Source organism: Oncorhynchus clarkii, chromosome 17 (genome assembly GCF_045791955.1).
Source record: "Oncorhynchus clarkii lewisi isolate Uvic-CL-2024 chromosome 17, UVic_Ocla_1.0, whole genome shotgun sequence".
In the NCBI taxonomy this organism is placed as follows: domain Eukaryota; kingdom Metazoa; phylum Chordata; class Actinopteri; order Salmoniformes; family Salmonidae; genus Oncorhynchus; species Oncorhynchus clarkii.
The window spans coordinates 44,839,900-44,853,585 of record NC_092163.1 but is presented as its reverse complement, the minus strand read 5'-3'; the positions used below and the strand labels follow the sequence as shown (position 1 = coordinate 44,853,585).

Sequence of the window (13,686 nt, the reverse complement as noted above, 5' to 3'; positions counted from 1 at the left end):
CTGTCTCTACCTTGTGTTAGTACTGTGGGATCGGTATGGTAAAGGAGGTCTGGGGTAATACACGCCATTATGAATGCATACCGTCCCTTTTATGTATGTTGGCACTCAGTTCTATTTCACTCGGCTAGAATAATATCACACTCAAGACGAGAATTCATTAGTCCATGAAACAGCTCCTGAATTTTTAAGGCCTATTTTACGGAACAAAAAAGCCCTGACGTGGTCTCTGCACAGTAATTGAAGATTTTCTTTTTGCGTACTATTCTCCCAACTCATATTGCGGTCTTGAAAGTGCCTTCTTATTTAATCAAGGGTTTACTGCATTCAATTACATATTTTTTAAATGATATGAGGGTAGAACCTGCATGGAAATGTTTCCGGAGACCTTGACTCTGTGTCCCCATACTCTAAGATAGTCCCCCTTTCCTCATCTCATTCCCTCCATGAGCACAGATCTGAACGCACATGACGGGTGAACGTGATAAGGTGGAAACCTATCCAGTCCATTCACCTGCCAGTGGTCTTGAAGGAAAGGTGGTTAGGACTATTAGAAGAATAAATGGACGCAGACTTTTCACACACAGAGCCAAGGGCTTCCTCATTAACGTTAAAGGAATAGTTCCCTCCAAAGTTTGTCAGACATGGCAAGACATGGTTTGATTAGGTTGGTTTGTTACCCTTCCAACAAGTCACTATGCTGCTATTTCATACAGAATAGTTTATGGTGCATTAATGTGTCATTAAGTCTCATGCCAGAGTTACACAGGAGTTAGAAACGGGGATGCAACGATTCACCAATATGCATCGGTCCCGGTTCCAATGTTAAAGATACTAGTGCATCGATCCAAATTACGCATGCATCGGTCAGATAAAAAAAAAAAAAGATTCAATCTTGTTTTATTACGAAAATACCTCTTACCTGTTTTGAATTAATTGATGCGTCCTCTCCTTCAGTTCAGTAGCCTATTGAACTTTTATGCATGTAACGGCATATGACTGTCAGATAATAACAGGGCGCACAGGGCGGGGGACACTGATGCTCGCGCCAGGGAGAGGTTGGCCTATGTGGTTCTAATAGGCTATTCGTCCATCTGCACGAAACCTTCAGCATTCAGATGCTTGTAAAATGGCTTTCGCAATGTCAAACCATAGCCTTTATTAGTTGAGTGACAACCAATGTAATGTATCTAAATGCTTATCAAATCGTTCATGAAAGGAGAGATGCACATCCCTAGTTGTAAAGGGTTCATAGCACCTTGTTATAACAAATGTGGCTGGAATTCCTCTTTAGTAAAGCTCACAGAGCGCTGAGACCTTGCAAAGTAATCTAGTCACGTTTTTCATCTCTTAAAATCAATCTTTAAACTGAAGTGAAAACGTATTTTGTTTATGGAGAAAAGGCTGTACTTGGTCCTACCTTTCAGGTCCAGATAAGTGCTAACAAAACAGAGGTGAGAGATCTGGAGATTTTTATTGACTGACTGAATAACATTTTAAAGGCGAGGATTTTCTTTCAGAGTTGCTAATGTGCAAGGCTATAGAGCCCTTTCATGCAATGGACTCTTTGAAGACTATAGCTGAAATGTTCTGACATATTTTGGGGAATAAAATAACACTTTTTAGTAGAGGGAGCCATGAATGAGAATAGCCAGTAGCAGTGCGTGGGTAAAATGATCGGTAAAGCCAAGACAGAAAAATAATCCATATTACAACCTACAGTTGAAGACAGAAGTTTACATACATCTTAGCCAAATACATTTAAACTCAGTTTTTCCACAATTCCTGACATTTAATCCTAGTAAAAATGCCTTGTCTTAGGTCAGTTAGGATCACCACTTTATTTTAAGAATGTGAAATGTCAGAATAAAAGTAGAGAGAATAATTTATTTCAGCTTTTATTTCTTTCATCACATTCCCAATGGGTCAGAAGTTTACATACACTCAATTATTATTTGGTAGCATTGCCTTTAAATTGTTTAACTTGAGTCAAACATTTCGGGGTGTCCTTCCACAAGCTTCCCACAATAAGTTGGGTGAATTTTGGCCCATTCCTCCTGACAGAGCTGGTGTAACTGAGTCAGGTTTGTAGGCCTCCTTGCTCACACACACGTTTTCAGTTCTGCCCAGAAATGTTCTATGGGATTGAGGTCAGGGCTTTGTGATGGCCACTCCAATACCTTGACTTTGTTGTCCTTAAGCCATTTTGACACAACTTTGGAAGTATGCTTGGGGTCATGGTCCATTTGGAAGACCCATTTGCGACCAAGCTTTAACTTTAACTGATGTCTTGAGATGTTGCTTCAATGTATCCACATAATTTTCCTACCTTATGTTGCCATCTATTTTGTGAAGTGCACCAGTCCCCCCTGCAGCAAAGCACCCCCACAACATGATGCTGCCACCCCCGTGCTTCACAGTTGGGATGGTATTCTTCGGCTTGCAAGCCTCCGTCTTTTTCCTCCAAATATAACAAAGGTCATTATAGCCAAACAGTTCTATTTTTGTTTCATCAGACCAAAGGACATTTCTCCAAAAAGTACGATCTTTGTCCCCATGTGCAGTTGCAAACCGTAGTCTGCCTTTTTTATGGCAGTTTTGGAGCATTGGCTTCTTCCTTGCTGAGCGGCCTTTCAGGTTATGTCGATATTGGACTCGTTTTACCGTGGATATAGATACTTTTGTACCTGTTTCCTCCAGCATCTTCACAAGGTCCATTGCTGTTGACTGATTTGCACTTTTCGCACCAAAGTACGTTCATCTCTAGGAGACAGAACGGGTGTCCTTCCTGAGCGGTATGACGGCTGCGTGGTCCCATGGTGTTTATACTTGCATACTATTGTTTGTACAGATGAACGTGGTACCTTCAGGCATTTGGAAATTGCTCACAAGGATGTACCAGACTTGCGGAGGTCAACAATTGTTGTTCTGAGGTCTTGGCTGATTTCCTTTGATTTTCCCATGATGTCAAGCAAAGAGTTTGAAGGTAGGGCTTGAAATACATCCACAGGTACACCTCCAATTGACTCAAATTATGTCAGTTTGCCTATCAGAAGCTTCTAAAGCCATGACATAATTTTCTGGAATTTTCTAAGCTGTTTAAAGGCACAGTCAACTTACTGTATGTAAACTTCTGACCCACTGGAATTGTGATACAGTGAATTACAAGTGAAATCATCTGTCTGTAAACAATTGCTGGAAAAATAACTTGTGTCATGCACAAAGTAGATGTCCTAACCAACTTGCCAAATGTATAGTCTCTTAACAAGAAATTTGTGGTGTGGTTGAAAAACAAGTTTTAATGACTCCAACCTAAGTGTATGTAAACTTCCGACTTCAACTGTATGTGTTGTGATAATTGTGTTGTTTGCTCTATAACCTGTTAGTTCATGTGCCTTGACACCGTGATATATAGACCTAAGTTCGAGACAATAAGAAGACACAGTGGCAGAATAAATTAAACTACATCTTTGTTTCATCACAAAACAGGAGAGCAACCTCTGTCCGGTGAAGTCCACAAAACATGGTGCATGGAACAAACAGTCACGTGACCTACAGCATGATCAACCAAGTGAATGTTTCTGACATTTTCCGACTACTAAACAAATATTTATTTAGAACCACTGAGAGTTTCCGCAAGTTGCAAAGAAAACTGGAGCTGCCTCCTATCATGACACAAGGCGAGACCCAGATGCAGACACAGGAGGCAGATGGTTGGAGTCTTACCCTATTGGAATAATACATATTGTAAGGCAAGAGAATAGTCGTGGACAGGCAAAAGGGTCAAAACCAGTTCAGAGTCCAAAAGGTACCGAAGGGCAGGCAGAATCAAGGTCAGGGCATGCAGAATCAAGGTCAGGGCAGGCAGAATCAAGGTCAGGGCAGGCAGGATGATCAGGCAGGCGGGAAAGTAGTCCAGAGTCAGTCAGTGTTTAATACCGGGAAGACTAGCAAAAAGAGAATAGCAAAAGGAGTACAGGAAAAACACGCTGGTTGACTTGACTAACATACAAGATGAACTGGCACAGAGAGACAGGGGAAACAGGGATAAATACACTGGGGGAAATAAGTGACACCTGGAGGGGGTGGAGACAATCACAGGAACAGGTGAAACAGATCAGAGCGTGACACCTCCACTATTTCAGCACCATTTCAACTTCAACATTTCAACATAATAAAATCACCTATGCTTTCTCTAATAGAGTTACAACTAAAAAATACCCTAAATAATTTAGTCCAATCAATGTAAGATAAATATGATGTAGCGGTCAATGTTTGTGTGTATGTGTGTGCGTGCAAGTAGAAAAAACATGTCATTCTCTTTCATGTTGACGAAACAGTCTATCACTCTGTCATACAGTACACACTTTTAGTTTTTGTTGTCCTCGGCTACCTGGCTAAAATGCTTGCTCGCTAGCCTAACTTCCTTTCTTGGGTAACGTTAGTTAGTTAAAATTATTCTTCTACATCTAGCTACATATTTAACTTCCATCCTCTCGGGCCAGGGGCACAACAAGGTATGAGCTAATGGTTGATCAGAATCGCGGTTGTAGTCATTTGCCAGTACTGAGAATTAAGTAAAACCACAAGTCCAAATCCCTATCTCCATTCATGGTTAATTTAGGAAAGGGACAATTTTAGCTAGCCACCGGAGTACAACAACACAACAATATGCAACAATTCAAGTTGTTTCTGTCAAAGACATATTTCTCTTGAGGAGATGTGATAAATGTGAAGCCAAATTCATACTGGCCATTCACAGTTCAGCTCACTCAGTTTAGCTCAACACTGATTGGCTATTATTTTTATACTTTTTTATCACGGGAGGCCAAATGCTCACTGGCTTCCCTTGCATTCAAGGCTACGGGCAGCAACAATGTCATACCCTTTTTGACCAGACAGTATCAGATAGATGGCCTACACATATAGAGACAGAGGGGCGCTGTTTGCTCGCTTGGATGCTTTCTCCGGTAAGATACATTCAGCCTCTTGCGAATTGACGGAATATGACAAAAACACAGAGAGATGAAAGATAAAGGATTTTATATGTGTTTGCCCTTTTCCTTGGTAAATTTATTTGGGAAGCCTGGCTTCTCTTGGCATCCATGATTACAATGCAATGATAATACCAAGTCTCATGATCTCACATTTGTTAAGTCATAATTGGACTTCATGAGAGGGACGGGCTTAATTGATGCCAGCAAATCTTCAGTTAGACATCTTGCAATTGGAATCTCTTGTAACAGAAGATAAGAGAGTTTGGCCACTTGGCAATAAATGTATTGTCACCGACAGCTTCTTCTCAAATCACTGGTAAGATTCATTTAGGCAAGTCAGTTAAGAACAAATTCTTATTTACAATGACAGCCTAGGAAGAGTGGGTTAACTGCCTTGTTCAGGGGTAAGCACGCGGAATCGATCTAGCAACCTTGCGGTTACTGGCCCACCGCTCTAACCACTAGGCTACCTGCCGTAGGTGAAGAAAGTAGTGGTGTCTTTCCAACCTATCTTTCCTACTTTTTAGACATTGTCTCTTTCAATCCCTGATTCCTTTCTCTCTCTCTCTCTCTTTTACTCCCTTCTGTCTTTCCCTCTTTCTTTCTCTCTCTCGGTGGGTGTGTGTCCCTTTAGGTCGGTGGATGTGTGTCACTTTAGGGTGTCTGCAGTGGTTGAGATAAGAGGCGAGTGTAGGACACAGGGGGATGGTGTTCACAGCAAGGTGATCTTATCTTCGCTCTCTACCTCTACCTCTCTACCCTTTTCTCTCTACCTTTCTCTCACTACCTTTTTCTCTCTACCTTTCTCTCTCTACCTCCCTTTACTTTTCTATCTTGTCCCCCCTCTCTATCTCTACTCCCTCTCTCTCTCTCTCTCTCTCTCTCTCCCTCTCTCCCTCTCTCTCTCTCTCTCTCTCTCTGCACCGCTTTCTTCTCCCTTCTCCACCCCCGCTTTCTACTGTTCATTTGCTCTTTCCCTTATCTCTCTCTCTCTCTCTCTCTCTCTCTCTCTCTCTCTCTCTCTCTCTCTCTCTCTCTCTCTCTCTCATTCGCTGTCTCTTTTCTGCACTATTGTTGATTTGAATTTGTAGCATTGTAAAACAATGCAAGGCAACAAAAGATGAATGTCTATCCACTGCTCTTACCAGTGTGTGTGTTTAGCCAGATACTAGCTAGAGCCAGACACAGCAAGATCCGAGCTGAGCCTGACTATGACTGGGGTGTTTGTTGAGTGTTGTGTGTGTGTGTGTGTGTGTGTGTGTGTGTGTGTGTGTGTGTGTGTGTGTGTGTGTGTGTGTGTGTGTGTGTGTGTGTGTGTGTGTGTGTGTGTTTAAACCTTACTATCCTGTTGAGTTCCAAAGTCCCCACAACGATAGTAAATCAAGGAAACTTTGACAAGTGCAGCCATTTTGGCGGTCCCTAAAAGGAAAAAATCTATTTTAGGCTTAGGGGTTAGGTTTAGGGATAGGATTAGGGTTAGGGTTACAATTGGGGTTAGGCTTTCGGGATAGGGTTAGGAGTTAGGTTTGGTTCTAGGGTTAGTGATTTGGGGTTAAGTTTGGGGTTAGGGTTAGGGTTATGTTAAGGTTTAGGTTTAGGGTGAGGGAAAATAGGATTTTGAATAGGAATCCATTTTTTGGTCCCAGCTTGGATAGTAAAACCAACGTGTGTGTGTTGTGTACCCCTGTATGAGTGATGTGTGTGAAGCCCAGGCTTGCACACACACACACACACACACACACACACACACACACACACACACACACACACACACACACACACACACACACACACACACACACACTCACACACTCACACACACATACACACACACACACACACACACACACGTGTTCCTCCTTTGGGAGAGGCAGCTGGCATGTAGCGTAACATGACAGGGAGGAGGTAGGTAGGAGGTAGCAGGCTGTCAGCAGCGAGCTCCCACTCGGGCTAATGAGCATGGCATTAATTAAAAACAGCAACAGGCGGAGTGAGCTCTCCAGCGGCCCGCCATCAGACCAGCCCAGGGTTAAAGACACAGAGCCAAGCACACACAGCGACTGAGACCAGCTCCCCAGGCACACTAGTTAGCCCTGCTCTTCATACATGCCGCAGCTCGTCTGGCCCCCACTCCCTCTGCCCATAACATGTCAATATGTAAATAGCCAGATACCACAGATATTAATTATATAACTTTACATTAAAAAGGATGTTGACAAGTTGAATGTGAACAAAAGAGTGAGAACGTGAGGCATAGAGCTAGAAAGATACGAGATCTACTCTTCAGGCATCCTTGTTTAGTTCTGTTGTTGACTACTGCCCGCTGTATTAAAGCGGCGTTTTTAATGTTTACACAGTCTTTTTGATTGCAAAATGCTACTCACAGCTCGCAGACGGCTTTTAGTTTGTTCATTATATTTTAAAACTGTGTATATGTACAGTCTCTAGGACAGTGTGAACTGTCTTTATGACAGTCCTGTGAGGGGAGTCAACCTGGTGTTTTTACAATGCCCGAAAACATTCTGGGGTTTGAATTAGTAATAAACAGACACAAACTGTAAACTTGACAGAAATAAAAGATTGGAGAACTTACATCTTTGAGTCTTTGAGTCTTTGAAAGAAAGTCCAAGTCTAAATAGAAAAACAAAAAAGACCAAAAATGTCACACCAATCAACTACTTATGCCTTGATGGCAAACTGCCTAATAAGCATCACCAGTGCATTGTGTAAACATATTTTTGTTCATACATTGACACATTTTCATCCTTTCATTTCTTTCAAAGGAAATGTTTCATTTCATTTTCACCTCATGCTTTCATGGTAACAACGCATGTTTCAAATTGACTGTGGGGAGAATGTGATGTTGAAGCGTAAACAGGCCCATCAGACAATTTCTATTGGGGTCCTGGAATGTTGGCATAACGTTTTCAAATGTCCTCTGAACATGGATCCAGGGTTTCTGTGTTACATGTTCCTGTTCATGGAGGGTCTCCATAATAACATTCACAGTCAACAGTTGGACAGTTCTAAATAAGATTCTCCTTAGCTAACACTATGTCAGCCTTATGACAGCACTACATAGGCTTCCTGTCAAGGGGGCCTGTGAGTGACATGTTCCTGTGGTTTCTCTTAGTTTGCCTGAGTCTCCGCCATCTCCCTGGCAGCCCCCTCATGTCAGCCCAGGTGCTAGGGAAACTGGGGATTGTGGGAACATATGGAGCAGAAAGAAAGACTGTCAGGGAAATGTCTGCCTTGTCACAGCAAAGTGAGGACCGACGCACACTGATGGTCGACTGGATAACTGCAGACTTGCAGGGAGAGAGAGAGAGAGAGAGAGAGAGAGAGAGAGAGAGAGGAGAGCCACATAAGATTTGACATGTTTTGGGAGAAAGTAGCTAGTATAGCTAGATTAGCTTGCACACGTTTATTAATCTCTGCCACACGAGAAGTGATAACATGGAAAGGGAAAGTGTATAGTAAACTGTTTAGCATACATACACTGAGTATACAAAACAGCATGAACACCTGCCCTTTCCATGACATACACTTATCAGGTGAAAGCTATGATCCCTTATTGATGTCACTTGTTAAATCCACTTCAATCAGTGTAGATGAAGGGGAGTAGATAAGTTAAAGCTTTTTAAGCCTTGAGACAATTGAGACATGGATTGGGTGTGTGTGTGTGTGCCATTCAGAGGGTGAATGGGCAAGACAAAAGATTTCAGTGCCTTTGAACGGGGTATGGTAGTAGGTGCCAGGCACACCGGTTTGTGTCAAGAACTGCAACGCTGGTGTTTCCCATGTGTATCAAGAATGGTCCACCGCCAGCCAACTTGACACAACTCTGGGAGGCATTGGAGTCAACATGGGCCGGCATCCGTGTGGAACACGTTTGACACCTTATAAAGTAAAATCGGTATTAGGATGGTGTTCCTAATGTTTGGTATACTCAGTGTATAGTAGGCCATGTAGGTTGCGCTTCGGAGATAGTACTCTCTAGCTGCAGGCTTACCATCTCTCTCTTTCTTTCACTCACTCTCTCACTCTTTCATTCTTTCTCTCTCTCACTCTTTCATTATTTTTCTCTCTCATTCTTTCTCGTTCTCTCTCCATCTTTCTCTCTCTCTTTCTTTCGCTCCCTCTCTCACTTTCTTTCTTTCGTTCTCTCTCTCTCTCTCTCTCTCTCTCTCTCTCTCTCTCTCTCTCTCTCTCTCTCTCTCTCTCTCTCTCTCTCTCCAGGGACGGCTCTGTTTGTGTTAGTTTGTGTTCTTGGATTTTTGCCTGTAACGAGTTTGAGTGGTCTCCTCCTTCGCTGTCTCTCAGTGTCTTCCCCAGTATGCTAACGTCATTATCCTTTCTCTCCCTCTCCCTACCCCCTCTCTATGTCTCTCTCTCTTTCGGTCTCTCTCTCTCTCTCAGGCTGTGCCTTCCTTACCTACTGTGCCAGAGAGTCGGCCCTGAAAGCTCAGAATGCTCTTCATGAGCAGAAGACCCTGCCAGGGGTAAGTTTACCACCACACTGTCATACTGTTTGTACTTTATGGCCCCTCAAGCACCTTAACATGCACCCAGACAAATAAATGTTAAACAGATTCCGACACCCATAAAGATCACACACAGCTAGGCACCCACACACACAACGCACACACCTTGCCACACAAATGTGTTTGCATTCAAAGGTGCCACACAATGTCTTTACTGTTGACATACTGTACACACAACAACACACGTACACCACCCTCTTTTCCCATTTGTTCTCCCTCTTTTTATCCATGCGTCCCTCTCCCTCTTTCTCCCCCTCCCTCGCCTTTTCATTCTCCCTCTGACAGTCACACAAACCCACGGGGAGAAACCACATAGCATCACATCAGAGCAGGCCTATTTATAGTTGCAGTGTGTGTGTATGTGTGTGTTCTGTGGTAGGGCCAACAATATACTGTAAATATACAAACAGTATATCTAACGTGTCTAACAACATTATGTTCGTACGTACAGAAGAAAGGAAGCACTTGAGTACATGAGGAATACAAAGTGCATTTAAAGCAGGTGCTTCCACACAGGTTTGGTTCCTGAGTTAATTAAACATCCCATCATGCTTATGGTCATGTATAAAAATACCCAGTTGCCCATTATTTTGGCTACCATGGCTAGAAAAAGAGACCTCAGTGACTTTGAAACAGTGGTCTCAAAGGAGCAAATGGGGGTTTAAAGGGTGTGTGTGTGCATGTTGCGAAAGTGTGTGTGTGTGTGTGTGTGTGTGTGTGTGTGTGTGTGTGTGTGTGTGTGTCAGTCACCACTACGGACAAACACCAAATTATTGAATACTTTAAGTTGGTGTTTCCTTTATTTTGGCAGTTACCTGTGTAACATACTGTATGTACAATATGATTGCAAGCAACAACTCCTACACTATCTGGATCCAATGTATACTTTAATATATTTTTTTATTTTTTAACCCAGCACTATGTTGCAGGGCTTTAACATTGTGTATCTGTGCCATATGTGTGTGTATGTGTGTGCGTTGAGTTTTGATGCGTCTCTGTCAGGGCTCGCTTGGTTGGGCCTGTTCGTTTTTTAATGACGCCTCCAGGGAGGTTGACAGTCGCCATGTTGAGCAGAAAGCCTTTGATGTGAGTGATTATGACATCATAGATGTGCAGTGCGGAAGAGAGGAGTCGTGCGCTGCCTCTGCCGCTGTGGATCCTTCTCTCTTTCTCTGCTTTCATCCCCCCGAGCAGGAATGGCGCAGTCACACACCAAAAAAAGAAGATACATTTAACATTTGGCCAAAACTAAAAATGTGATTTTCTGTTCACAATGAAGATTTTGCCTTATTGAGTGTTGTTGTATGTACAGTACGTGGTACGACATCTATGTTATCAGTAAAGAGCCCTTTTTTAATGTAGCGATCCATACTTTTTGAAAGCTTCATAGTGACTAGAGCAGTCCCTGTAGCTTGTGTAAATGTTGCGAGGAGGCGGCAGTGGCGGCGGCAGTGGCGTCATCGTAGTAATCTTGAGGAACCCACAGCAAATTAATTTAATTGAAGTCACTACCCATCACCGTCGTTTAATAAGAAATGCTAATTAGCCAATCCCAGATCGGCCCGCCGGTGATTGCTTAGGTTTGTCGACTCATTGTGAATGCTAAGTAAACAAGTATAATTCTCCAGGACAGTTCTGGTATGAGCAGCCAACCTTAAAGAAGCAGAGGAGTCTGGGAGACGCGGTCTTTGAAGCCTTACAGAGGTGAAGACAGAGAAACACAACAAATGAGTTGATTAGGGAAAGAACAGGGACTTGGCGGAGAGATGAGTAAGGCAGTAGGACGTTTTATCCACACTTTGCTTCTTTTCTTCTCTTTTTAACCAACTATCGCCCCTCCCCCCACCACCATTTTCACTTCACTTGGCATCTTTCTTCTCAAAGTTGTTCCCTCGTGTTGGAAAGTTTTGAAAAGCAGTGTTGTGCCTAGCTCAGCCGATGCCCAGGTGACGCCTAAACTGAGAGGATTTGGATTCCATAGTGAAAATACCCTGAAGGTGCTCCTAAAGGCACTAGGAATTGACATGATACAAGCACCTTGAAATGACTTATTGATATACCTATTGCAGGGATACTTAAATCGGGAGCTTGAGCCCAATTCCACTGCTGATGTTCCTTCTTGGCCTTTAGTTGGGGACTGAATTTGAGCCGGGGGACCCTGCAAGTGCACTTAACTATCAAGTAAACATGAAAATCAGAAGTGTAAGAGATCAGATCAGATGTATCCCTGACCTACTGGGATATCTTAAAGTGATAGTTCACCTTTTAGAAGTTTTATTTTATTTTCAAATTATTTTCGACTTCACTAGCGTGTTGACATTTTCTCCAAAGCATTTTAAAATGTTTTAGCTGGTTATCTAGCAACATTCAGAATCTCATGGCTGGAATTGTTGGACAACTTAGCAATGCTATTGGAAATGGACCAGGCCTTTGTGTGGAATCAACTATGGTATACAGTAAACTACTCATTTTTTATTTTAGTAGGATATGATAATTGTTTGTTTTTATGTATCATAGTCACTAGTGATTGACATTGATTAGTGTAGACTGTGTACTTGTGTACACTACATGAGCAAAGGTATGTGGACACCTGCTCGTCGAACATCTCATTCCAAAATCATCGTCATTAATATGGAGTTTGGTCCCCCCTTTGCTGCTATAACAGCTTCCACTCTTCTGGGAAGACTTTCTACTAGATGTTGGAACATTGCTGAGGGGACTTGCTTCCATTCAGTCATAAGAGCATTAGTGAAGCCAGGCACTGACGTTGGACGATTAGGCCTGGCTCGCAGTCGGCGGTCCAATTAATCTCAAAAGTGTTATTATTACCATTATTCCTCCTCCACCAAACTTTACAGTTGGAACTATGCTTTGGGGCAGGTAGCATTCTCCTGGCAACCGCCAAACCCAGATTCTTCCGTCAGACTTCCAGATGGTGAAGTGTCCAATGGCGGCAAGCTTTACAGCACTCCAGCCGACGCTTGGCATTGCGCACGGTCATCTTAGGCTTTTTTGCGGCTGCTCGGCCATGGAAACCCATTTCATGAAGCTGAACGAACAATTCTTGTGCTGACGTTGCTTCCAGAGGCAGTTGCTTCCAGAGGCAGTTTGGAACTCGGTAGTGAGTGTTGCACCTGAGGACAGACGATTTTTACGCTCGATTTTAAGCTCTACGCTCTTCAGCACTCGCCGGTCCTGTTCTGTGAGCTTGTGTGGCCTACCACTTCGCGGCTGAGCCGTTGTTGCTCCTAGACGTTTCCACTTCACAATAACAGAACTTACAGTTGACTGGGGCAGCACTAGCAGGGCAGAAATTTGAGGAACTGACTTGTTGGAATTAACGTATTATTATAATATACTTTTTACCTTTATTTAACTAGGCAAGTCGGTTGAGAACACATTCGTATTTACAATGACGGCCTACACCTGCCAAACTTGGACGATGCTGGGCCAATTGTGTGACGCCCTATGGGACTCCCTATCACGTCCGGTTGTGATACAGCCTTGAATCAAAACCAGAGTGTCTGCATTGACACCTCTAGCCCTGAGATGCAGTCCCTTAGACCGCTGCGCCACTCGTGAGCACCCTATGACGGTGCCACGTTGAAAGTCACTGAGCTCTTCAGTAAGGCCATTCTACTGCCAATGTTTGTCTATGGAGATTGCATGGCTGTGTGCTCGATTTTATACACCTGTCAGCAACAGTTGTGGCTGAAATAGCCGAATCCACTCATTGAAGTTGTGTCCACATACTTTTGTATAGATAGTGTACTACTTCAGGATTTCACAGGTGCTGGCACATTATTAGGTTGCTCTTCCATTATAGTTATCTTTAACAGAAATCCATTAAAGTTCCTTTTACAGAAAAGAACTTAACCAGAGGTCAAACCAATGCCAGACAAAAACTAAACATAACAAATGTTGCATTAGTTTATTCAAAGTGTGCGTCTATAACATGATTCACCGGGGAGGTTTAAGACAGGTATAAAATGGGACCTGTCTCAAATGTGTGCCTTTGGATGCCATATTTATGATCCTCTCGTGTTTCAGACTCATACAACAGCATGATGCATCAGAAAGCATCTATTGATTTTGGCACAAGGCCTCCCTAGCAGGGGGTGAGGGAGAAGGAGGAGAGGGGGCACGAC

The 13,686-nt window shown here is 43.0% G+C and overlaps 1 protein-coding gene across 1 annotated transcript in view; it reads left to right on the top strand.

Annotated features, from left to right (window-relative positions):
• Positions 1-13,686, top strand: part of LOC139370920 (CUGBP Elav-like family member 4) — a 105,532-nt gene that overhangs the window by 26,731 nt on the left and 65,115 nt on the right. Inside the window, exon 2 of the mRNA XM_071110806.1 lies at positions 9,414-9,496. Coding sequence (XP_070966907.1) covers positions 9,414-9,496 — 83 coding nt within the window. The remainder of the gene's footprint in view (positions 1-9,413; positions 9,497-13,686) is intronic.